Source organism: Kogia breviceps, chromosome 15, assembly GCF_026419965.1.
Source record: "Kogia breviceps isolate mKogBre1 chromosome 15, mKogBre1 haplotype 1, whole genome shotgun sequence".
Taxonomy (NCBI): Eukaryota; Metazoa; Chordata; class Mammalia; order Artiodactyla; family Physeteridae; genus Kogia; species Kogia breviceps.
Window position 1 is genome coordinate 41,068,752 of NC_081324.1, and position 27,519 is coordinate 41,096,270.

Sequence of the window (27,519 nt, forward strand, 5' to 3'; positions counted from 1 at the left end):
GTCCACAAGGCAGAGTTTTGCAAGCCTCCTTCCTATTTGCTAGTAAAATAACGAGGTTTCTGTAATGTCAAAATATAGAACGTGCCATTGCTTAAGGGAAGATTTCTCTGTGTGTTGGAATTTGCTTTCTAATTTGCTTTTTCTTGGATTTTCTCAAGGTTGGACTTAATTTCATGGAATAACTCACAGAACATGATGGGAATGCAATTCACAAACTTGCAGGACATTATGATTTCTGTAATCAATCAATGAAATCTGTGCAATTTAAGTTTTCACTCTATTAAGTAAAAATGTGCTTCTGAATTATACCATCTTGTTAAACTGAAGAGCTTTAAATATGGTTTCCATAAAAATACAATGTGATAAATGTTATAATTGAAGAATGTATTAAGTAGCACAGGAATATAGAAAAGAAAGCAACCATGACTGGAGAGACAGGAAAAGCTTCACCAAGGCCATGATATTTGTACTGGGGCTCGGTCATTCACTCAACACGCATTTACTGAACACCTACTACATGCTAGGAATAATGGGTGCTGGAGAGACAGAAATGAACAAAACAGGCAAAATTCTCTGCCCTCATGAATCTTATACTTGAGTGTGTGATGTGTGTGTTGTGGGGTAGGAGGTGAGGGTCAAAAGGATCGCAGTGACCAGAATGTACAGGGCTTTGAACAGCCATTGTGAGAACTTTGGCTTAAAACCAAAGTTAGGAGCCATCACTCTGCAGCAGGCTTCACAGTATCTATTGGTCCAGATGCGGAATCCTCTCCAGCAATGAGGACAATGATAATAGCAACACCTAATAATTACTGGGTACTTTTTAGGGACCAAGTGCTCTGTTTCAATTGGGTAGGTATTTTTAATCCTCACAGAAACTTATGAGGAAAGGGGGATTCTAAATCCTGTTTGTCAGAGGAGGCAGCTAGTTAAATAACTCAGCCAGCTCATCAGTCAGGAAGTGGCAAAGCTGGGTGTGAACACACCTGCCAGGCGTCAAAGCTGTCATCCTTGTTCACTAGCTCAGGCTGCCTTCCACTAGGGTCTGATAAAACCTGGATGCAAGAATGCAGAATCTAGGGCTGGGGAGCAGCAGGGATGAGACAGCAGGACACAGAAGCAAGAGAAGGTAGATTGCTGTCCTGAAGGCAATTCAGTCTAGGGAGTGAGGAAGTAACGCCAGGAAAAGGGTGGAGAAAGAGAGAATAAGGTGGGTGGGGATGAGACAGGATAGGAGAGCAGTATTCATGGAAGTAAGGGATGGAGACTGGAAGGATAGGAGTTGTAAATGATGGTTAAGGAGGACTTCCCTAGTGGCGCAGTGGATTAAGAATCCGCCTGCCAACGCGGGGAACAAGGGTTCGAGCCCTGGTCCAGGAAGATCTCACATGCTGCGGAGCAAGTAAGCCCGTGTGCCACAACTACTGAGCCTGCGCTCTAGGGCCTGCGAGCCACAGCTACTGGTGCCCGCGCGCCTAGAGCCCGCGTTCCACAATGAGGGAAGCCACTGCAATGAGAAGCCCGCGCACCGCAGCGAAGAGTAGACCCCGCTCTCCGCAACTAGAGAAAGCCCGCCCACAGCAACGACAACCCAACACAGTCAAAATAAATAAATAGGTAATAAAATAAAAGGTATTTAAAAAATTATGGTTGAGAGGGAGGGAGAAAGAGATACCAAGATAGGGGATTAGCGGTATATGTGATTAGTAGGGAAAATTAATTTTCTTACCCTTATTTATAGCGATTAACTATTTTCTTTTTCTGAGTAAGCCTCAACCATCAATATACATTTCTTTGATATCTTCTGGAGGGGAGAGGAGACCACAGGCATTTTTTGGTATTTGTTTTCAAAGCTGAAATCTGCTTTCATTTTCACTATGCTAAGACTGTGACAATTCAACCCTCCAATGCTAGACATGCCTAATTGAATGTTCTTACTGAAATGTGTCCATGCCCAAGTTCATGAAATTCCTTTACTTCCTTCCCCTATTTTATTTCCACGTTTAAACGAAACAGAATGAACATACTGGGTAGGACAACTGAGAAAGGATAAAAGGCACCTTGGGCTCAGTTGAGGGGCAAAGGAAAGGAAGAGACTCTAGGTACCATTAACAAGTAAATTATCTTCCAGAAGGCTCACAGGCTGTCAAGAGACAATTTCCTTAGGGCTCTCAAAAGTTAACTAGCCCACTGGACTTTATTTCTGATTTTGATATTAAAAAGTACCAACTGAGTAAAGAGACTCCTTAATATAAATTCAAAGCCAAGGTGGAGGGATGGGAAGACAGGAGTTCTAACAGGTACCAGTGGCCTCTAGAGTTTCAGAGCTACTCAGGACCTAGGCCACCAATGGCAGGGACACTGGGAGGGAGGGTCTTCCTCAGTCTGGGGCTTCTCTGACAAGGCTGGTGTGTGGGGAGTAGAACCATGGCTCACAGGTGGCTCCTCAACAGCATGTCAAGGGAACATGAGGCCAGCAGCTGGGAAGCAGTGTGAGTAATGGAAGAGAAATTCCCCAATTTCTGACCTCATCCAAATAAAATTTTTGAAAAGAAAATTTAAAAAGCTTACTTCATTAAAAAAGAGAGGGAGAGAATGCAACTGGAAATCATGAATTAAGATCTAAGTCTCCATCAGAAATGTTTTAATTAGCACTTATGTTTTGTTTACTCAAGAGCTTATAATGCCAAGTATCTTTCCTCAATTCACACTTGCTATAGGGCATGAGCATGAAGGGTCCAACTACAGAGTATAGCACATGAAAGCATGAAGGGTTACCTTCAATTAGCTTCAACTTAATTTCTATGTGAAGGAATCAGACCCCTAGGAAATCCAAAGGGATCTTAACATATAGGGAACCACGATGAGTTAACAGTCAGCTGAGAGAGCAAGATCAATTCTTGGGATTAACTCCTCACACAGCCTGCCTTTCATACCCTCCCCCAAAGGCCCATCTCCAGTCTCTTCAATGAGGATGTCATCAGCCTTCAAAGAGGCAGCAATGGAATCAATATGAATGAGACATAATGGCATATAGTGTAAAAAGCATGTCTAGTGCATTTCTATTATTTTTGTCTTGCTCTCCTTCTTCTGAGAACTATTCCTTCAAACCCTGTGATTCTAGTAAAGCTTGCCAATTATAATATTCCATCCTCCTGGACCTAAAGATTGCTTCAATGTTAGGTCTGTGACCCAAGCCAGGCCACTGAGTATTTCTCTAGGATTAAAAAAAATTAGAGCTGCAGTAGGTGTGTTTTTGAGGTGGGGTGTGGGAGATGGTATCTTCCTTACTGAAGATAGCACTTTAGAATTAATATAGTATACTGTTAGGCAATAAAAATAAATAACAGGCATCCAAATCAGAAAGGAAGAAGTAAAACTGTCACTATTTGCAGCCAGCATGATATAGTACATAGAAAACCCCAAAGACTCCACCAAAAAACTCTTAGAACTAATAAATCCAGTAAAGTTGCAGGATACAAAACCAATATACAAAAACCTGTTGCATTTTTATACACTAATAATGAACTGTTAAGAAAACAATCCCACTACAATTGCATTAAAAATAATAAAATAAAGGAATAAATCTAACCAAGGAGGTGAAAGATGTGTACATTGGAAAGTATGATGAAAGACATTGAAAAAATTAAAGAATACACAAATAAATGTAAAGATACTCCATGCTCGTGGATTGGAAGAATATTGTTAAAATGTCCATATTATCCAAAGCAATCTGAAGATGCAATGTAATCCCTATCAAACTGCCAATGGCATTTTTCCCAGAAATAAATAAACAATCCTAAAATTTGTATGAAACCACAAAAGACCCCAAATAACCAAAGCAAGCTTGAGAAAGAGGAACAAAGCTGGAGGTACGTGTCCCAATTTCAAATAATATTACAAAGCTATAGTAATCAAGACAGTATGGTACTGGCATAAAAACAGATTCAAAGATCAGTGGAACAGAATATATAGCCCAGAAATAAACCCATAAATACATGGTCAATTAATTTATGCAAGGGAGTCAAGAATACACAATAGGGAAAGACACTCTCTTCAATAAATGGTGTTGGGAAAACTGGACAGCCACATGCAAGAGAATGAAACTGGACCACTATCTTATGCTGTAAACAAAAATTAACTTAAAATGGATTAAAGGGACTTCCCTGGTGGTGCAGTGGTTAAGAATCCGCCTGCCAATGTAGGGGATATGGGTTCGAGCCCTGGTCTGGGAAGATCCCACATGCCACAGAGCAAATAAGCTTGTGTGCTACAACTACTGAGCCTGTGCTCTAGAGCCCGTGAGCCACAACTAGTGAAGCCCGCGTGCCTAGAGCCCATGCTCTGCAGCAAGAGAAGCCATCGCAATGACAAGACTGTGCACCTCAATGAAGAGCAGCCACCACTCACTGCAACTAGAGAAAGCCCGCGCGCAGTAACGAAGACCCAATGCAGGCACACACATGCACGCACGCACACACACACACACACACACACACACACACAATTAATTAATTAATTAATTTTTAAAAATGGATTAAATATTTGAACATAAGACCTGAAACTATAAAACTCCCAGAAGAAAACATAGTTAGTAAGCTCCTTGACATCAGTCTTGGTGGTGATTTTTTGAATTTGACTCCAAAAACAAAGGTAACAAAAGCACAAATAAGTGGGACTGCATCAAACTAAAAAACTTCTGCACAGGAGAGGAAAACATCCACAAAATGAAAAGGCAACCTACCGAATGGGAGAAAATACTTGCAAATCATACATCTGAAAGGGGTTAATAACCAAAATATATAAGGAACTCACACAACTGAATAGGAAAAAAAACAGCAACATGGTTTTTAAAAAATGGGCAGAGGATCTGAATAGACATTTTTCCAAAGAAGACATCCAGATGACCAAGAGGTACATGAAAAGATGCTCAATATCACTAATCCTCAGGGAAATGCAAATCAAAATCACAATGAGATATCACCTCACACCTGTTAGAATGGCTATTATTAAAAAAATAAGCGCTGGTGAGACTCTGGAGAAAAGGGAATGCTCATGCACCACTGGTGGGAAAGTAAGACTGGTGCAGCCACTATGGAAAATAGTATGGAGTTTCCTCAAAAAATTAAAAATAGAATCACCATATGATCTAGCAATTACACCCTGGGTATTTACCTGAAGGAAACAAAAACACTAACTCGAAAAGATATGTGCACCTCCATATTTACAGCAGCATTATTTACAGTAGCCAAAACATGGAAGCAACCTGAGTAATCATCAACAGATGAATGGATAAAGAAAACTGGCTCACATGAGCACGCATGCATGCACGTGCGCGCACACACACACACACACACACACACACACAAATATTATTCAGCCATAGTGAAGAAGGAAACCTTGACATTTGCAACAACACGGATGGACCTTGTGGGCATTATGCTAAGTGAAATAAGTCAGACAGAGAAAGACAAATTCCATATAATCGCAATTATACGTGGAAAAATAACCCCAACAAAATGACAAATTCAAACTCATAGACACGAAGAACAGATTGGTGGTTGCCAGAGGTGGAGGGTGAGGGGTGGGTTAAATGGGTGAAGGGGGCCAAAAGGTACAAACTTCCAGTTACAAAATAAGTAAATGCTGGGGATGTAATGTACAGCATGGTGCCTATAGTTAGTAATACTGTATTGTATATTTGAAAGTTGCTAAGAGAGTACATCTTAAAAGTTCTCATCACAAGAAAAATATTTGGAACTGTGTGGTGATGGATGTTAACTAGACTTACAGTGGTGATCATGTCACAATGTATACAAATATTGAATTGCTGTGCTGTACACCTGAAACTAGTATGTTATGTCAACTATATCTCAATTAGAACATAAAGTGTAGTATAAATTGTACATTTACTATATTTTTCACAGAAGAGAAGTGGAAAGAGGTCATGGTTTGGATTCCTACAGACTTGGATTTGAAACCAGATGCTGGTTCTTACAAGTTGAGTAACCTTGGACAATTACTTTTCCCAGCCTCAGTTTCTTCATCCATAATGGGGGTACTAAGATTTACAAAGTAATATTTTGAGATATAAAGCTAGGTTCCCATTTGTGCACTGGGGCCATAATTTTTTTTTTTGAATTTTGTTTTATTTATTTTTTATACAGCAGGTTCTTATTAGGTATCTATCTTATACATATTAGTTTATATATGTCAATCCCAATCTCCCAATTCATCCCACCACCAACAACCTCCCAGCCACTTTCCCCCGTTGGTGTCCATACATTTGTTCTCTACATCTGTGTCTCTATTTCTGCCCTGCGAACCGGTTCATCTGTACCATTTTTCTAGGTTCCACATATATATGTTAATATACAATATTTGTTTTTCTCTTTCTGACTTACTTCACTCTGTATGACAGTTTCTAGATCCATCCATGTCTCTACAAATGACCCAATTTTGTTTCTTTTTATGGTTGGGTAATATTCCATTATATATATGTACCACATCTTCTTTATCCATTCATCTGTCGATGGGCATTTAGGTTGCGTCCATGACCTGGCTATTGTAAATAGTGCTGCAATGAACATTGGGGTGCATGTGTCTTTTTGAATTATGGTTTTCTCTGGGTATATGCCTAGTAGTGGGATTGCTGGGTCATATGGTAATTCTATTAGTTTTTTAAGGAACCTCCATGCTGTTCTCCATAGTGGCTGTATCAATTTACATTCCCACCAACAGTGCAAGAGGGTTCCCTTTTCTCCACACCCTCTCCAGCACTTGTTGTTTGTAGATTTTCTGATGATGACCATTCTAACTGGTAAGAGGTGATACCTCATTGTAGTTTTGATTTGCATTTCTCTGATAATTAGTGATGTTGAGCAGCTTTTCATGTGCTTCTTGGTCATCTGTATGTCTTCTTTGGAGAAACGTCTATTTAGGTATCCTGCCCATTTTTTGATTGGGTTGTTTGTTTTTTAATATTGAGCTGCTTGAGCTGTTTATATATTTTGGAGATTAATCCTTTGTCCATTGATTCACTTGCAAATATTTTCTCAATTTCTAAGGGTTGTCTTTTCATCTTGCTCATGGTTTCCTTTGCTGTACAAAAGCTTTGAAGTTTCATTAGGTCCCATTTGTTTATTTTTGTTTGTATTTCCATTACTCTAGGAGATGGGTCAAAAAAGGTCTTGCTGTGATTTATGTCAGAGTGTTCTTCCTATGTTTTCCTTGAAGAGTTTTATAGTGTCCGGTCTTACATTTAGGTCTCGAATCTATTTTGAGTTTGCTTTTCGTGTATGGTGTTAGGGAGTGTTCTAATTTCATTCTTTTACATGTAGCTGTCCAGTTTTCCCAGCACCACTTATTGAAGAGACTGTCTTTTCTCCACTGTATATCCTTGCCTCCTTTGTCATAGATTAGTTGACCATAGGTGCGTGGCTTTATCCCTGGGCTTTCTAACCTGTTCCATTGATCTATATTTCTGTTTTTGTGCCAGTACCATATTATCTTGATTACTGTAGCTTTGTAGTATAGTCTGAAGTCAGGGAGTCTGATTCCTCCAGCTCCGTTTTTTTCCCTCAAGACTGCTTTGGTTATTCGGGGGGTTTTAGTGTCTCCATACAAATTTTAAGATTTTTTTGTTCTAGTTCTGTAAAAAATACCACTGGTAATTTGATAGGGAATGCACTGAATCTGTAGATTGCTTTGGGTAGTACAGTCATTTTCACAATATTGATTCTTTCAATCCAAGAACATGGTATATCTCTCCATCTGTTTGTGTCATCTTTGATTTCTTTCATCAGTGTCTTATAGTTTTCTGAGTACAGGTCTTTTACCTCCTTAGGTAGGTTTATTCCTAGGTAGTTTATTCTTTTTGTTGCAATAGTGAATGGGATTGTTTCCTTAATTTCTCTTTCTGATCTTTCATTATCAGTGTATAGGAATGCAAGAGATTTCTGTGCATTAATTTTTAATCCTGCAACTTTACCAAATTCATTGATTAGCTCTAGAAGTTTTCTGGTGGCATCTTTAGGATTCTCTATGTATGGTATCATGTCATCTGCAAACAGTGACAGTTTTAGTTCTTCTTTTCCAATTTGTAACAGCAATCATTTTATTATCTCTTGTTATTCTGGAGGCTGACTGGGCTCAGCTAAGTGGTTGTCACTTATCTTTCACACAATTGTAATTAGAAGGTGGCTGACTACTCAAGTCATCTTAATGTTTCCTCAGTCTCACAACTGGTGGTTGATGTTGCCTTTTGGTTGGGACCTCGGCTGGGGCTCTGGCAGAACACCTGCACAGACCACTCCTTATGGCCTGGGCTCCCTCACAGCATGGCGGCTGGGTTCCCAGCACTCTGACCCCTAAAGAGAGGGCAGAAGGGCATGGAAGTTTTAAATCTAGTCTTAGAAATCACAGACCATAACTTCTGTCATACTTTGCTGGTCAAGGCAACCACTGAAGTCCATCAAGATTCAAGAGGAAGGGATATTGACTTCACTGATATGCTCAGCGGGAGGAATATCAATATCACACTGTAAGGGAAACATGTGGATGTATTGTGGTAGCCAGCTTTGGGAAATGCATGCTGCCTCACACACCCTGCTTCACCTTCTTACTCCCCATTTCTTCAGCATGGGGTTGTTATAGCAGGAATTCCAGGGAAGAAAAGAATCAGGGCTGAAGCACGAATTTTCAAAATAGACTTTTAATCCCATGGCAAATAGGATAAGCTGAAGACGTTTGTGAGCCTCAGAAGTCTGATTTTCAATGATGAAAGGCTTAAGAACCTTGAATGACTCAGAACTTAAAGTTCATGCCATCAGTCATAGGACTCCATGACTAGCTGGAGATAATTGAGGTAGACGTTGGTGAGTATCCCTGAGAGGAACCCCGCCCTATGCCCAGCCACACCCCAAGCTGGCTTGGGAATTTACAAATAGAGGGAACCTGTCCTTTTTCATACCTGGAGCCCTGAGGGATGGCAAAGCCACACAGAAGTTCCTGACTCACCACAGCACAGGGAAAGGAGGGGACAGATGTTGGTGAAGGGTTTCGGGTGACATGGATTTTTCTTCAAAGCTGCCCAATATTTCCGGGGAGGGAGGGAGAACACACCTGACCCCATGCGGTAGTGACAGAAGTGTCAGCAGCAAAGAATAGGCCTGTGTGCTGACGAGCCAGTTTTCCTGATGGACAGTTGTCATGAGAGCACCTCAAAAAATCAAATCTCCACTCAGGTTTCCGGAAGTACCTCGTAAAAATGTGGTGTGGTGTCTACAGTCATCGCCGCCTTCTCTCACTTACTGAAGAAGCAGACTAGAGGCAGAAGCAGAAATTAGGCTGGCGCCATTGGTTTGGACAATTCACAGTGCATTTAACGAGGAAGATTCTTCCCTAGTTGGCTCCCTCTCTGTCCACATCTCCTGCTTGAACAGACTCAAATCCAGCAATCAGTTTTGAATCCTCAGCTTTTTGCCCACCCTTCCTCCCCATCTCTCTGATTCAGTCACTTACCTGTTCATTTCACAATGTGGCATTTATGCCCTTCCCTCTCCTCCCCTACTTCTGGCACCCCTACTGTGGACATTATGCCTGGTTTGAGAGACTCTGGAGGGGTTTCCTTGCTTCGTGATGCTCCTCTCAGTGCTTCTGACGTATCGACAAGAAATCTACCTTTCCTCCCTTCTTTTCCAGAAGTCTTCAATGGCTCCCTATCACTTTCAAGATGAAAATTCCACGTTTTACTTTTGGCGCTACACAATCTAACTACCCTTAGAAACGTAACCTCCACCACATATGGTAAGAGAGGAATTTAACCTGGTTAACTCTTAACCAGGAATGCTAGTTCTGCCTCCTGGTAACAGCAGAAGAAAAGACTTCCTCTACATGTAATTAGCAGAGAGAAGCACGTAAACGTTCCGATTGTGAGTCTTTTACAAATGTTCCTGTAGAAATAGATTTTTCCATGTGATTATTGTACTGGACTAGGTTCAGTGGGATGTGAGACCTCTAAGCTACCACTTTAAAATAACTCAGCTTGCTTCATCATAGAGCTCGGAAGACGAGATCAACTTGGTCAGATGAATTATGATGTAAATGTAACAGTATCTGAGCTGTCCTCGCAGAGTCCCTGTCCATCCAGGACGAGGAGAGAGCCAGGAACATTCAGCTACTGCCATCTCATCCTCACAATTGTTCTGACTAATCAGCTTACATCACTGAAGTCCAAATCACTCTGCTTTCAGCAAATTAAAATATCAGCTTAAAAATTCATAAGGCGATTATTGCTTAGAAGAAATAAAGAATTGTAGGGTTGCTATTTCCTACTGCTGGTTAGAACATTCAAAGTTCCTCAGTGGGTAAGTTCTGAGGCTGGATGACAGGTCCAAAAAAAAAAAAAAGGCTCTCTGGCCGGTCACTTACATTTGGACACAACCCGTGAAACAGCAGCCTCACATTCTGCACGCAAAACACTCAACTCAGGGTGAAGTAAATCATTCCACAAATGGCCTCCTCCCACATTTGCAATATTTGAGGAGAGTTCCTGAAGTTTGGACACAGTGCTGTGGAGCTGAGCCAATAAACTTCACAGCGGTTACGAAACAGCTGCAAATCCATGCTTATGTCATGCTTTGTACAAATACTATATGAAGGACACATTCAGATCAAGAGAAGAAATATGGCTTTGCTAGTGTTAAAGCAAGATGCTTGATTTCACTAAGAAGATTTAAGAATAACCTCCAATAATTATGTGGTTCTAAAATGTATAGTTAACCTGGATTACTTTTATTTTCTTTTCTCCATTTCCCCTCCTCCAGGCCAAAGAATCATTTACTTCCACCTTTTAAATTCATCACTCTAGCCATTTACAACATGGAGGGAAAAAACCCAACCACAAACCCAAACAAAAAGAATCTGTCCAAACTCTCAGAGCCTCTTCACACTGATTTTACCTGGCAAAAGACAGTGCCTTATAGTGATGAGAGATGCTGCTGTCCATAATATTGTCTGTGGTATAAAGATACTAAATTTACTGAAAAGACATTTTCCTGATTCCTTTCGAATGTCAGGCAAATGTAAGAGCCAAATTTTCTGCATAATTTTACACATGATTATAATTCTTTCCAAAATGGGAAATGGAGGTTAAGTGAACTTTTGGATCCTGTTCCACAGATCTTAGTAAATTTTATTAATCTTGAGATTCTTGTTTTCATTTGCTGAAGAAAAGCAAGTTATGTAGTTATCAGAACTAAAATATGTTTATTTGTATAAAATGCTTTGTTCTACTACAGTCTAAAAAAAGTGACATTTATAGTCAAAAGCTTTCAACAAATAATTGCAAAGGATATTCCATGAGTGAGGGATGAGGTCAGGGTGTGAATGAGGAAGAGGGACCTGAAGATTTCATAATTTACCTAAAAACCTTTAGTAAATAGGATCAAGCCCAGGAAGATGCTAAAATTCCAGCTCATGGTAGCAGAGGAAGATTAGAAGCTTATTGAAAACTCAACAAACATTCTGAGTCCTGGGACTTTGAGAACTTCTAATGTAATAAAATGTGAGCACTTACTCTCAGCCACAAATCAAATCATTGAAAGAGATCTGATCTAACAGTATACACAGCCGGAAGCATCAATTCTTGGTCGTGTATATGAAAGTTTTGACCAAAAAATGTTATTAACTTATTCTTTACTGTAGCCTATAGTGGTTCTTTAGTGTAATATATTTGGGATTTATGATTAAATAAAAAATATTTGGGTTATCATATTCTTGTTATGATAAATATTCAACCATATTATAAATATCACCTAATAAAATGCTATATTTTCACTTTTCAACTAGCCTGGAGACATACCACTAGGTAAGAAACAGCAAGGTAATGATAAGTTTAAAAATAAGTATATTATCCTGGGTATCATTTTGTCAGTAGCTTAAGTGTAGATTACCTTGTAAAGGTATTCATGAAGTGTGAAAATATCATATATCTTTGCTTCATCTTTAAAAAAAAATCCTGTCCTATTCAAATATCTGCACAACCATCAAATGCTATCAATTCTTCTCAAATTGCCTCAACTTTTTTGGTTTGTTTTGGGTTTTTGTTTTGTGTTTTGTTTGTTTGTTTTATTTCCATCAAATTTGTGTCCCCTGAGAGGCAGAGAAATGTGATAGCTTCTGGGAGTCCTCCTGGCTAAGCTTATTCCTTCCAATCCATTCTATATATATGAATAGTTATTTGTAGTTTATAAAAGTAATATGCACAGGTTAAGCATTGGAGGACTACAGAATGTATAATATTAAATGTGTAGTTAATGTTTTTTTAAACTATGTTTAGCTCTTGTGAGGTTACAATTGTATCTCTAAAAATTCAGCTGTTTTATTCTTGATTTATCAACATAGTATCTATTTTATACTATAAAAGAAATTCAACATACTTCTATTAACCTTCTCCTCTCAATTATTGTTAATAGTTAAAGTTGTTCCAGTGGTTACCTTTACAACTTCAAGCAATATCCTTAAAATTCCTTGAATCATTCCAAGGAATATTACTTATTAACTCTTCATTTTATATGTTTCTTCTCAACTTTCCACTTTTAATTTGCATGGTTTTACCATTATGTCTCCTTTCTCCTTTATATTTACATTATGTTCTATGACTGTAGTCGTCTTCCTTGTTTTGACTATAGGTTGCTTCTAAACTTGAAATCTAGTAAATGGCATTTATGATTATGTAATTTCTTATTCTCTCCAAACTCAAGTGGTATTACCTTCTGTAGAGAAATAAATATGTCATTAAATCTTGCAATCTTGCAGTCAAAATAATAAGATAACAAAAACATCAAGGTCAAATGAATTATCTTTTTTCACAGACCATTGTTCCAAAATATATCTCATTTTAATACTGAACTTGAATGTTAACAGGTATGTCAAATACATAGATGTGTTATCTATCTCTCTATATTTCTATACTGTATAGTTTATTTTTCCTAGACATTTTAACAATTTTTTTTGGACAGAAGAAATATATACCATCATCTTATGATAAAAAATACTCAGATTCTAAATCTAGGTATATATATAATAGAATGACTTTATTTTCTGTAAGACATTCATCATGGAACCCACTATCTAATTTGGATCAACTGATTTGTTATTACTGCTGGCATCCTGATATTTCTTATAATTGGACTCTTCCATTAGTTCCATAATTTTTTGGATGTTAATTTATCCTTTATTTTATTCTCTTGTATTTTCCTGGACTACATCTTCAAGTTGTTTTTTGAGAGGCTAAGAGAAGTTTTCAAGGCTTTTCAAGTCTGAAAATGTCTATTTGTTCTCATACTTTATTCTTAGTTGGGCTGAGTACAGAACCATGGTTTCAAAATCAATCCCCTCTGAACTTTGAACACATGGTTCCAACTGTCTCCCAGTCTCCAGTATTATGTATCAAAGTTTATGCTATTCAGGTGATCACTCTTCTGTGGGTAATGCTCTCATTGTCTGACTTTTCACCCCAGAAGCTCTAAATCTCTTTTATCCTGAACTTTCACCAACATGGGTTTGGGATTTTTATATTTATCTTACTCAGTGGCCAGTGGTCTCTCTTAATCTGAATCCTTATGTCTTTATTTCTTTCTCTCCAATGTCTCTACTTTTCCTTTAAGGATTCTTCTTAATCTTGAGCTTCAAGATCATCTTTCCATATCACTAATACTTTTCTTACATTTTCCATCTTCTCATCTTTTGCTCTATACTCTGGAATACTCTTTAGCTACATTCAGGAAGTCTTTCTCTTGATTTTTAGTTTGCAGGAACTCATGTTTTCTAACTGCTTCTTATCCATAGCTACTCTTCTTTTGAAAAGGGGATAGTGAAGTTTAATAGATGCAATACTTTTCATACTGTCTAAGGATAGTAATTAGATTTTTTGGTTGTTTTCTTCTATCCTCAGAATTATTTTATCTGAATTATAATAATTCTGTGAATGATTTCATCTGTTCTTTTTTCATTTTTCTTTTGATTAAAAGAATTAGCTAGCAATATAGTCCTATCTCTTTCTATCTTCTAGAAGTTTGTCAATTTCTGGTTCTCATTCATGTTTCCAGAATTGTCATGCTTTTATTCTTTTTAAATTTTATTTCAATTGAAGATCTGGAGAGAAGGGAAACAACCGTGTAGACTATCATCTTAAAACTAATTTTTCCATAGAGTATTGCATCATGTTCAATATTTCCTACTATCTAAAATGTAAAGTTTAAATAACAGTCTGGTATTTGGGAATTGGTGCAGTTAGAGCCCAGCTTGTCTTTCTTCTTAATGCTCCATTTGTCACATTAAAGAATCAGTCATCCCCTTACCCCATTGAGAGGTATGCTCTGTTCCCTGTATCTTCTGACTGTTGCCTGCAGTGTCCTTTTTCCTTTTTTTTTTTTTTTAATGTACTCATATTTTACAAAGGTAGGCTCAGCTCAAAGTCTGCCTCTTCTGAAGTCTTTATGAGCATCCTAAGATGGCCAAAATTCTGTATTACTTAAAAACATTTGAGTTCTGTACAAATGATTGTTCTTTGAGCCAGCAATGTCAGTTTTTTCAACCAAAATTGTATCTACTATTGATATTTTTACCCTGAAGTCCAAAATAATTTTACCTAAGTGGGATTAACTTTTAAAAGCAAATGTTTCATATTTTGATATCTTACTATACAATAAAAATATCAATGTTTTGATGAGATGCAGCTTAAAAAATAGTGCACCTGAGTTAGGCAATTTTTATTATACATTGTTTTCTTGATCAGGTGGTAAGAGTAGTTGGATATTCTTCTTTCAAGACACCTGTATAGCATTGTTATGGTGTAATTACACAATGTTCCAAGCACTCAGTTCATATTTTTTGACAGACCAAGCAAAGTTTCTAAGCCAGGCACGGGAAAAAGATGCTAATGGTTCATTCCAGCTTAGAAGCCAAAGTAATGTTGCGTGAGTGGCATCACCTCACACAAATCTGAAACATATCTTTCCCCAAGAGCAAAAGTAAAGTTAGAGAAGACACAAGAATCCCATGAGAGAAACTCTACCAGGCAGGTATTATATAGCCTAGTCATTGCCTTGAAAAATAACAGAACAACACCTCAGCAGTTTGAAACGTCATGGTCCAGTAAAGGTTTAACACCATATTCCAAAGCAGAAGTATGAAGTACTGGAAAATAAAAAATCCTCATGGCCTAGAATTTAGTCCTCTAGGGAGGCACTCTGAGGCTTATTCTAGCCTTGACTGTTCATGTTCCCTAATATAGTTTGATATCAACCTGATCACCTGTGATTCATTTGAAAGGCTTTCTTGAAGACTCAAACATGACTAACTTTAGAACAGAGACAAACACGTCAGTGCATGCATTTTAAGCAGAATGATATTTGAGGTAAGGGATGCTGAAAATCTGTCATCCGCAAGTCACTGGGCAACCTGATCCCAAGCCAGTTTTATAGACTATACAGAATTCAAGAAGCATATATTATGTAACTAATGTCTGGGAGAGGGGGTGGTAATTAAAATAGAATGCATCATCTGTTGCTCTTGAGAAAGCATGCTTTAGAAGTTAAAAATTACATATGTGAAAAATTTGTTTAAAATCCAAGGTAATATCCAATTAGGAATTCCACAGTATAATAACTCTTTACAGGGGCTGTGGAAACACACAGATAGGAGACTTCCAGCCAGGGGTGTTAACCAACCAATTATGATCTATAAGTTTAAAACCTGCTGAAGTTAGTTTTTAAACAGACTCTACACGTCAAACAATGGAAGGTTGGAATAATAATGGTAAGTCAACTCTAAATACTATTGTATAGATATTAACACTGTGATCATGCGTATGTGTGGCAGCATGGAAACCGCTCATGACAAAGTGAAATAAAAAGCAGTGTCCTAAAGTATGCACAAGGTATGCTTACAACTATGTCAAATTATATGAAGGGGGGCATTTGCTAGGGTAGGATCATAGGTGTTTGCTTTTCATGATTTCCACCATTATTTTCAATAGTGGAAATTTTGGAAATGCCATTGAAGTAGAAGAAAATACACACGTAAGAGACATGTGAGAAGGCAGGCAGCATTTGAACTCTGAGAGATGTTTGATTAGATGACTGTAGATAATCTAACCTCCCTCTCATAAGATATATCATAAGTATATAGAAATACCAGGAATCTTGAGACTTTGCCGTGATGGTAGCTAAGCTGATGGGAAATGTCTTTATTTCTTGAGTCAGTCCGAATGACTGTACATCTATGACACTAACAGTTGTATTTCTATGGGGTGGGTAAGCCACAATCAACATAACTGAAGTGGTAGGGGGTAGGGAGGGCGGGGAGAAGAGGTGGCATACAGGTACAACTTCCGAGATAATTGGATTAAACACACACACACACACACACACAGAATTAAAGTCTGTGAGTACTGCTTGTGGACATAACTTAGGGTTCACACCTGCTTGGATTCACATCCTGTCTCTACCACTTACTATGTGCCTTGAACAAGCCAGTCATCTCTCTGAAAACTCAATTTTCTCATTTCTAAAAAAAAGCAGAAACAAGGTTCACAGCGGACATATGTGATAACCGAGACATTAATGTGTGAAGTTGCTAGCCGGGTATTTGTACACAGTAGGCATGAAGTTTGTTCTCTCTCCCGCATTTTTCTTTGTACACAGGACTCCAGTGTTCAGGTATCAGAGACAAAATTCAGGTAGGAATGAAGGTGACTCTCCCCTAGCAGTAGGTTGTTTTCAGATCTTGCCCCCTCCCCCACGCTTACCCTCACATGGGCCAGCGTCCCTAGGCTATAACCAACTTGATGGCAGGATGAGGCCAGGCCAGACTTGTTTGGCCATCAAAGACCAGAGTGAGTTTCCCGGGTTAGCTCTGTTTGTATGCTGCATTTAAAATTTCTGTACTGTCTAACCTGGCTTCTAGAAATGGGCGGTCCAATACAGTACCACTGGCCACATGTAGCTATTTACATTGAATTAAAATAAAATAAAATAAAATAATACAATTTTCCTGAATCACATAGCCACATCTCAAATATTCAATGGGCACATGTGCCTAGTGGCTCCCCAAATAGTTGGTATAGATAGAACATTTTTATCACTGCAGAACATTTAGAACTCTGCTCTGAAGCTGTGGGGTATCAGTGGGAATAAGAAATGTCATAGGCTTCGTACCCATCATCTTTGTTCATTAAGTCTTTTATTTTTTAATGACTTTCAGGGCCAGAAAAATAAACTTAGAGAGTGAAGCCAGGTAGAAGAAACATATTTCCCAATTAGGGGGCCTCAAAATATACAAGCAAGCATTCCAGGCACCAGCCTATGAGACATCAATAGCATTCTTTCCACATACCACAACCCACTTGTAAAGAAAATTGTGATAAGATATGTCAACCTCAGAGTAATTTAAGTGACACTTTTGCTAGCAAAACTGAGTATTTCTTAACCAGATCCTGGTGGTCTATGCATAAGGCAGAAATCTCCTACAGGGATATACAATTCATTAACGCTTTGCCAAGCAGTTTGGCAGTTTTATTTCTTCACACAATGCAATAGCTGCCTGTGGCGCCACCAATGACAGGCAGTACAAGTTTGTGAACGGGAGATGTGACACCAAACTACTCAATAAACCGTTCAAAGTTTCATTCTGAACCAATCAATTGTTCATTAAGGGTGGCCTCCAACAATCTATTCTGTCAACAGGGGCCCCTCGTGAGTCAGTTACAATCCCTGTACAAGTATCAAACCCATAAACCAAACAATCAACAGCTCTTAACCCAGTCATTTGGCTCGTGCAACATTTTAAAAAGAAAGAATAAAGCATTTGCCCACTTGAAAGTAAACATATCATCCTTGAGATCAATTTCACATTTCCCCAAAAAGGAACCCTTATAAAGTTTTCATCTACTCACATACATATGCCTTGTTTGAACTGTTGAACCCTGCTCGGTGAGGGGGGAAAGAGGCACCTTGCCTGGAAGATCAGCACAGCTGTAAATTCATGCCCTCCACACCTGAGTGGGCGTCAATGCTTCCAGATCATCCTTCTGCTTCCCTACTCAGCACTCTGTCATTATTCACAAGCCAGCAATTTCAATACTTTTTCAGTTTCTTTAGATCTCTGACCTTTCCACCTTCCCTCCCTCAGCGGATGGCCTCGTCCTTGACTTCAGAGGGTAAATGAAGCCATTAGACAAGAATTTAAGTTTCCTGCCCCCAAACCTACACATTTACCTGCACGGTAATCATCTTATTCTGTTTCTTGCTTGTTGCAATGGAGAGGTGTATCCTGGCCAGTTGCCTCCTGCTCTGTAACCTTCTACCAGACCCCAACACACAGCTTCTACTGGCTCCTTCCCAGCAATATTTGAACTGATCAAGTCTCTTCCACCTTGAATCGACTCTTCTTCCTTACAGGTCCCCCTTTCTCTTCTCATTCTTATAGCCGAATATCTCAGGGCTTATTTAAAGCTGCCCTCTCCACGCCTCCATTTCCCCCTCACTCCTCAGCTTCCATGCTGGGTTCCACTTTGACCACGAGATTGAAATCGTCATCACCAAGATCACTAACAACCTTTTGGTTGCTAAACCAATAGGCACTTTTAGTCATTATCTTACTTAACCTCTGTGGAACATTTGGGTTTATCAATCCTTGGCTTTTTGCTCAGTCTTGAAATGCTATTTTCCCTTGGCTTCCATGAGAGCATATACAACTGGTCTTTTTCCCATGTTTCTGGCTAATCATTATCAGTCTCTCTCTCTCACTGTAGTAAAATACATATAACATAGAACTTAACCATTCTAACCACTTAAGTGTAGAGTTCAGTGAAGTATGAAGTACTTTCACTGTTGTGCAACAACCATCATTAGCATCCATCTCCAGAACTCTTTTCATCTCACAAAACTGGAACTCTATACCCATTAAACAATAACTCTCCATATCTCCCTCTCTCAGCCCCCTGTCAACCACCATGTTACTTTCCGCCTCTATGGATTTGGCTACTCTAGGTACCTCATATAAGTGGAATCATACAATACTTGCTTTTTAGTGACTGACGTTTCACCTAACATAATGTCCTCAAGGCTCATCCATGTTGTAGCATGTAGCAGAATTACCTTCCTTTTTAAAAGCTGCATAATATTCCACTGTATGTATAAACCATATTTGGTTTATCCATTCATCTGTCGGTGGACACCTTGGTTGCCTTTGGCTATTGTGAATAATGCTGCTATACTCAACCCCTTAAATATTGATCTTCAAGGTTCTGTTCTCCTTGGACAGTTTTACCTAGATTCACAGCTTACTGCTTACATGCTAGTGACTCCCAAAACTATACTTGTGGTTCATTTATCCCTCTTCTGGGATTCAGATCCCAAATCTCTATATACATCTATATCCATACTCTTGGATGTCATGGGCACCCTCAACTCAACATATTTAATACCGAGTTTCTGATTCTTGCCATCGCACTTTGAGTGTTCCCTCAACCCTGTGTTTCCTATCTCAGTAAACACCACTAGAGCTCCCACTTACTTATATCAGGCACCTAGGCATCATCCTCTGCAAACCACAGCACTGCCACTGGTGGAGCTCCCAGGGAAGCCCACTGAACTCCACGGTTGCCAGGTGACTACTTCTTACTTTGACATCCCTGAAGGGGGTCCCGAAGGATAATGAGTGCTTTGGTGAAAGACCCCTCTCCATTAGTCCCCTCTATACACACCCTGTATTCCCTATAGCCCTTACCTGACTTTTTCTTCTCAGCACTGAAATAGGCTTACCACATAGCAAGCACTCAATACACGTGTTGAATGAATGAATTAGACCTTGACCTCTCCCTTACCCATGCTGTCTATTTTGCTTCCTAAACTATACTCAAACCCACGTACTTCTCTCTACCCCAGCTGCCACCGTCAGCTAATGCAGATGCTCATTATCAACCTCCACTTTGTGTCTCCACTTCTAATCTCATCCCCTCCCGATCACTTTCATACAGCTGCCAGAGTGACCATCCTAAGATAAAAATGATAGAAGTTTTACTTCTCTACTTAAAACACCTCAACCGGGCTTCCCTGGTGGCGCAGTGGTTGAGAGTCCGCCTGCCAATGCAGGAGACGCGGGTTCGTGCCCCGGTCCGGGAGGATCCCACATGCGGCGGAGCGGCTGGGCCCGTGAGCCATGGCCGCTGAGCCTGCGCGTCCGGAGCCTGTGCTCCGCAACCGGAGAGGCCACAACAGTGAGAGGCCCACGCACCGCAAAAACAAAACAAAACAAACCACCTCAACCATCACTTTCAGGATACAACTCAAAGTTCTTCACTGGCCTCACAAGGCCCTTCCTGATCTGCTTGTCCATCCAGCCCTCCTTCTGACTAATGCCTTGATGCTGCAGCTCATTACTGAATGTCTTTCAATTTTGCTAAAATGCCATATGATTCTCTTATCTGCTTTCCAGGTCTTTGAAGATGCTACTCTTTCTGTACAAACAATTCCTCATTCCCTGCAGTCTCCCTCTCCCCAACACCTGCTAGCTCCTCCTTTTTCTTTGGGTCTTAGATGAGATGTCACTGCCTCTTGGAGGCCCTGTCTGACCTCCCTGCACCGGTCGTGGCTTTGCTGTCATTGCTAGGAGGATCACAGGATGCCATGGGAGCCCCTACCATAGCCGTTAGCACCCTGTAGAGGGAGTTGCCTGTTTTATTAGTGTTCGCTATGGTGGGCCATAGCTCCATCAGGGTTGAGACCCTGAATTTCTTGCCCAAAACATACCCTCGGCACCTTGCATGGTGATGGGGCCATGGTAGAAGCTCCCTATTTAATATGTAATCCTCCAAAAATAATTTGGCCTGGGACATTTCAAACATCCAGAAAAGTAGAAAAAATTGTATAATAGCATAACGTACACCATACCCACCAGCTATGTTCTGTAGTTAACATTTAGCCATATTTTCTTCATCTAATCGTCTTTCTCTCTTTGACAAATCATTTTGAAGTAAATCATGGAGAAAATGAATGAATTCTAAGTCTCACCAATATGTTCACAGACCACATAAAATAAGCTACTGAAGAAAAGGATAAAGAACCATGAATAAAAACCTTTAAATCTCTACTTAACTGTAGTCCAGTGAAATTCAGAAATGAGAACATTAAGCTGTGCACCAGATACTTTTATGAATGTACTCTCACTCCATCATTTAATTCTCATGAGTCTTACAAGGTCACCTCATTAATAAACAAAAGGAAATCTGTCAAGAACCTGTAGCTCCAGGAGGTAAGGAGAAAGAAAATAAACACTTGCTGAGCGCCCATAATGTATCCAACACTTAACATTACTACCAATTATTCTCACAACAAACTCAAGATGTAAAAACTCAGCGAGGTCAAGTTATTTGCCCAGAACCTAAGGGAGGTAAATGGCTGATGCAGGAATCTGTTCCAAGTTTCCCTCTCTTTCTACCACTATTCATTACCTTTAAAATTAAAAACATTTACTTTAACATTATTTTTTGCTGTGGTCCGAGAGGGGTAAAACACATATTGCTTCTATGGGCACAAGGAATGCTTAGGCTAACACTTTTTAGTTCTTTTTACTTTGGTGGTATAGATGAGGCAGAAAACATTACAGCAGTGAATATGGAACAAGAGCATGTGAGAGTCAGAAGCCAGGGTTCTGGTGCCGTGGCATTGTCACCAAATGTCTGACACTAGGCTAGTCACCCAACTCTCTTCACACAAGAACGTGCATCTGTCAGATGAGTGAGTTGGATTAGATTATTACTGAGGTTCCTTCCAGCTGTTAGAGAACAAAACACCCATGAAACCCTGTACTTCTTAGTGCTTTGCTTCAGTCATCAGCTGGTGAGGGCCAGGATGTAAGTCTTGCTGATCTCAGCCTTAGGCTCTGTGCATTCTCAGTGAATATGCCCACTGGGGGAACCAGCTGTAAATGTAGGCCAATTTTAATTGGAATGTTGGTCAGTACAACTAGAGTAACCTTCAAACTTCCAGAAGCAGATCTCCCACAGATTCTGACCCAATAACTGATGATGAAGACAGTGCCCAAAGAGGAGCCAGGGAAAAGCTCCTCTTCAAAGAAAACCCTGGTTTCATCCCTACCTCCATGTATCCTCTGCTAGATAAGCCATCCCACCAATCACACTTACAATTTTTTTTTTATAGGCTGTCTACTCCACTAGAGAGTACGCTTTAAGAGCTCTGTCTGTTCCCCTTTATATCCCAAGCTTGTAGCACAGGACTTGGCATGTAGTTGGCAGTCAAGACATGCTTATGGAATAAAGGGCAAATCTCACCACCTCCAAGCATCCCAATCCAATTTACCTTCAAAGTTTGGCTCAGATGCCATCTGTACCTCCCCTCACCCCTCCCAAATGCCTTCATATTTTAACTGTATTTCTCCTATGGTGTGACTCATCTTGTGTATTTCATTACAGTTATTTACGTAGGTATCTTAGCTCCCCAGTAAGGTCAAACTCAGACAGAAGCTATCTTCTGCTCACCATTAAAATCCTACAATACACAGTTCATAGTAGGCACTCAATAAATGTTTGTGGAAGGAGCACATCATTTATATATTGATACATATATGTTTACATATACACACACACACAAAGTAATTGGCACAGTTCTTTACATATAGAAGACATTCAATAAATATAATTGAATAAATTAAGTGCTACCTCTCACAAAGTTGTGGTGAGCCTAATACCCTCCAACTGCAAACACTTGTAAAGTACTCCAAACCTTTTAAGAAAAGATGTGGGGGGCTTCCCTGGTGATACCCACGTGGTTGGGAATCCACCTGCCAATGCCAGGGGACACAGGTTCGAGCCCTGGTCCGGAGAGAAACCACATGCCGCGGGGCAACTAAGCCTGTACGCCACAACTACTGAGCTGGCGCCCTACAGCCCACGAGCCACACCTACTGAAGCACGCATGCCTAGAGCCTGTGCTCTGCAACAAGAGAAGCCACTGCAATGAGAAGCCCGCGCACCGCAAGGAAGAGTAGCCCCCGCTCACCGCAACTAGAGAAAGCCCGTGCACAGCAACAGAGACCCAACGTATCCAAAAATAAAATTAAAAAAAAAAAAAGATGTGGTAAACTAGATTAAAGGGCATACAAATAGTCATATCCTTGGATAATAATCTTACTTCTAGGATTTTGTCCTAAGGAAATAAACAAAACCAAAGAAAAAACAAACAACTAAACTAAACCAACCAAAACAATAACAAAGTCTACAAAAAATTTAGTATAGCATTTTTTAGTGAAAAATTAGAAGATATTTTATGGCACATTGATACAACATAATACTATTCTAATGATTGTTCTGATGACTCATGAAAGATGCTTGTGATTAATATCAAATAAAACACAAAATTCACATGTGCTATGTTATCCACTATAGAAAAACAGAAATACTTAAAGGAATAGCAAATATGCAAAAAAAAAAAGAAAGAAAGAAAAATAGTTATTTTGGGATGGTATTGTTATGGTTGATTTTTTTCCCCTAAAGTTTCCTTTAAATTTATTATTTTGATAATAAAAATTCTTGTAGAATCAACATAAAAGTTTCCTTAATGTGGCTGTATTTCCTATAGACAGTTATTTAGTGAGGACCGAAGCATAAATTACAATCTCTGTTAATAGCTATCGCTACAGTATTTGACACTAGGACTCAAGTGATACCTGAGTAGGGATGCTATTCTGTGTCATGAGGTACAAAGCACAGGCACGGTGTGCAGGTGAAGGAACAGATTTGGACGAGAAGCAAGCAGTTAGACCTAGCAAAGGAATCTCGGGAACCACACAACTGATGATAAAATTGCTCACTCAAGGAAACTATTAATACTAGCTTCCGAGAGGGTTAAATGAGGAGGCTGCAACCCAGAAGGGATATGAAGAGAAGGGAGAAGAATGAAGGATGGCTGTCTTCTTGGTTCTCCACCATCTCCTATTTCCTTACTGTCTACTATCTCAGACAAAGCTGTAAACCCTGCCAGCCAAATGCTGCTGGCTGCCTGTTTTTGTAAATAAAGTTTTATTGGAAGCCAGCCAAACCCATTCATTTACGTTTATTATGCTTTCACGCTACAATGAATTGAATAGCTGTGACAGAGACTGTACGACCAACAAAGCAGAAAACTATTTACTATGTGGCTCTTTACAGAAAAAGAATTTGTCCTGTAGCCCCATGTATATAAGGAGGTTTATACACAGATGCCCAATTTAGATATCTGGCCATCTTTTTCTATTACTTTTTCTTCAAACATGCCAGCTTGGAAGATAAATTATACAATCACCTTATTATCCAAACAGAATTTTGAGGGTGAAAGGCGGGGGTAACTATATGATATTCCAGGACAACAGAAGTTAACTAGGACTGTCCTGGACACCAGATATATAGGCCCCCTCCTAGGGCTCACGAGTGGGTTTCAAAGGGCACTCAGTGCCTGTCCAGGGACTGCTTTTTTTTTTAAATGAAATATAGTTGATTTACAATGTTGTGTTAATTTCTGTTGTACATCAAAATGATTCAATTATACATATATATATATACACATTCTCTTTCAAAAATATTCTTTTGCATTATGGTTCATCATAGCATATTGAATATAGTTTCTCATGCTATATAGTAGGATCTTGTTTATCCATTCTGTATATAATAGCTTACATCTGCTAATCCCAACCTCCCACTCCATCCTTCCCCCAACCCCCTCCCCCTTGGCAACCACAAGTCTGTTCTCTATATCCATGAGTCTGTTTCGTAGATAGGTTCATTTGTGTCATATTTTAGATTCCACATATAAGTGATATCATATGGTATTCATCTTTCTCTTTCTGGCTTACTTCACTTAGTATGATAATCTCTAGTTGCATCCATGTTGCTGCAAATGGCATTATTTCATTCTTTTTATGGCTGAGTAGTATTCCATTGTAAATATAATACATACTACATCTTCTTTATCCATTCATCTGACGATGGACATTTAGGTTGTCTCCGTGTCCTGGCTATTGTGAACAGTGCTGCTATGAACATAGGGGGTCGTGTATCTTTTTGAATTATAGTTTTGTCTGGATATATGCCCAGGAGTGGGATTGCTGGATCATATGGTAATTCTGTTTTTAGTTTTCTGAGGAACCTTCATACTGTTTTCCATAGTGCAGCCACTTACATTTCCATCAACAGTGTCTGAGGGTTCTGTTCAGAAACTGCTTTTACGTGCACATGGAAAGCTCAGGCGGCTCCTCTTATTGGTTCTTCCTATTTCAATCGCCCTCAGATGTCTTTCTACTTCCTTCCCTCTGTCCCAGCTCTGTCCTAGGGCCAGTTCTGATTGTTGAAGAGGGCAGCTCTTTGGGCACCACTCAGGGTACATACAGCATCTCTACTTTCATTAGAGCAAAAGGGGCAAAGTTTACTCATCCTATTTAAATAAACCTCAATTATTTCAAATCATTACAAATAAGAATTTTGTACCTATAAATTTCACTTGGTTTAATATCTAGGCAACTCCTTAAAATTCTACTCTTCTTGAGAATTTTCGGTTTCTCTTCTCAAATAATTCATTTAAAAATGACCATCAATCATAGCATTTATCACAAAGACACCCCAAGACAAATACAGTATTTTATCCATTGATTTGAGCTTTTAAGACTCACCAATACTGTTTGGAGAATTATTGAAGAATGAAGTTTCTAATTTTATCCTTCCAGAATGACAAAAGAAAACAACACATACTCCCCACACACCTATTTTCCCCCCAGTAAAAATTTCGATGCTGTGGGCAAAAAGTAAAACAAAGATGTTTAGAGCACCCTTAATGAAATCTAGGACTTTACACTTTGTGAAGACTATTCTCTGTGTGAACAATAAATAGCTCATAGCTTTGAAACCTCACTGGATGGCTTTCCAAATATTGCCATCTGGTGGAATTTCAGTTAATTGTTCCTTTGTTCTAGTGAGCTCCTGGAATATTAGATGGATCACCAGTGGGAAACAACAGAAGGTCAAATGATTGTGTCTCAAACACAAATCCCAAACAGAAAAAATGAGGCTTTCTGAGCTTTCATCTCCTTTAAGACGCCCACCTCTACTGTAAAGTCAACAGAGCAGTTGCCTGGATTTTTAACAAATAATCCCTTCTTCATAATTAGAAATGTCATGAGGTCATTCGACTATCTCTTAAAATTCTCACTTCATTTCCCACCAATAAGCTCTCCAAAGTTAAACTTTAACTGACTTGAGCATTTTTAGAGGAATTGCGGATAACAGTTAATTAGCCCTTAGTACACACCGGAAATGGAATGTAGTTTGAAAAACAATGTTTTAATGAAGCACGTTTACTCGAATACTTGCTTTAACTGTATAATGGAATTTTGAAAATAAATTTGTTACAAAGGCATTAATAATATGCACTCCAATTTAATCTGTAAACAGGGAGTCATGCAACATAATTTATGTTGAAATCTTACCTTGAGCATCCAGGCTCTCTCCCTGGCTGTCGAGATGAAATGTTCCTCTGAGAAACAGGATACTGGGATCGTAAAAAGAAAAAAAAGAAAAAAAGCATTTACTGTGCTGGAAACATCAGAGCAAAGGGTTATTTAGTTCATTGGGTGTGGCCAGCAATGGAAAGGAAAATTAAAAAGCACACATCCGAATTCAGTTGACTTTATCATATGAGAGAGTAACTCAGCCAAGCAATAGGGTTGTCAGCTACATTATTATATCAATTCTTGGGTTGATTAATCATAGTTTGAGCGTATTTAGATAATGTCAGTCCTATGAAGAGAATTTTTTTTACCCCCCCCATAGCCTCATGTGATGAGAATCATGTGTTAGCAGATAACCCAAGGAACCAATGCCCCCAGTGAGGTATCAAATGCCAACGTCAATTAAAGTATTGACTTCCCCAAACTTGGGTTAATCTGCAGACTTTACATCTAGTATCAACACAGGCTTATTCTTCTAGTTAAAAGATGTGTTTAGGGACTTCCCTGGTGGCACAGCGGTTAAGACTCCGTGCTTCCAAGGTGGGGGGCCCGGGTTTGATGCCTGGTCAGGGAACTTGATCCCACATGCATGCTGCAACTAAGGAGCCTGCATGCTGCAACTAAGACCCGGCACAACCAAATAAATAAATAAATATTTTTTAAAAGATGTGCTTAATTTTAACAGGACAAGCATTTCCAGGATCAAACTTCAAAATATATACACCATCAAGGAATTATTTACGTTCTTTATATGAATTTGCTATTTATCTTCAAAACATGCTCTGACTAAATGATAAGACAATAAATTGATGAAGGAAAGATCCAATTCCAGAGGTTGAGACATGTGTGTGAGCTGTGGGTTTTGAGGGGCCCAGGTTGGGGGTGGGGTGGATGGTAACTGGGGAGGCTGTTTGTGGCTCAAGCAGTTGCTCCTAAAAAGGACCCGAGATGCAAATGTGT

The 27,519-nt window shown here is 39.3% G+C and overlaps 1 protein-coding gene across 3 annotated transcripts in view; it reads right to left on the reverse strand.

Moving 5' to 3' along the window:
• The window catches only part of MAPRE2 (microtubule associated protein RP/EB family member 2), a 166,268-nt gene that overhangs the window by 113,748 nt on the left and 25,001 nt on the right, over positions 1–27,519 (reverse strand). For all 3 annotated transcript variants that reach the window (XM_059041389.2, XM_067015290.1, XM_059041388.2), the window contains one exon: positions 26,539–26,600. In XM_059041389.2, the coding sequence (XP_058897372.1) occupies positions 26,539–26,600 (62 nt within the window). The remainder of the gene's footprint in view (positions 1–26,538; positions 26,601–27,519) is intronic.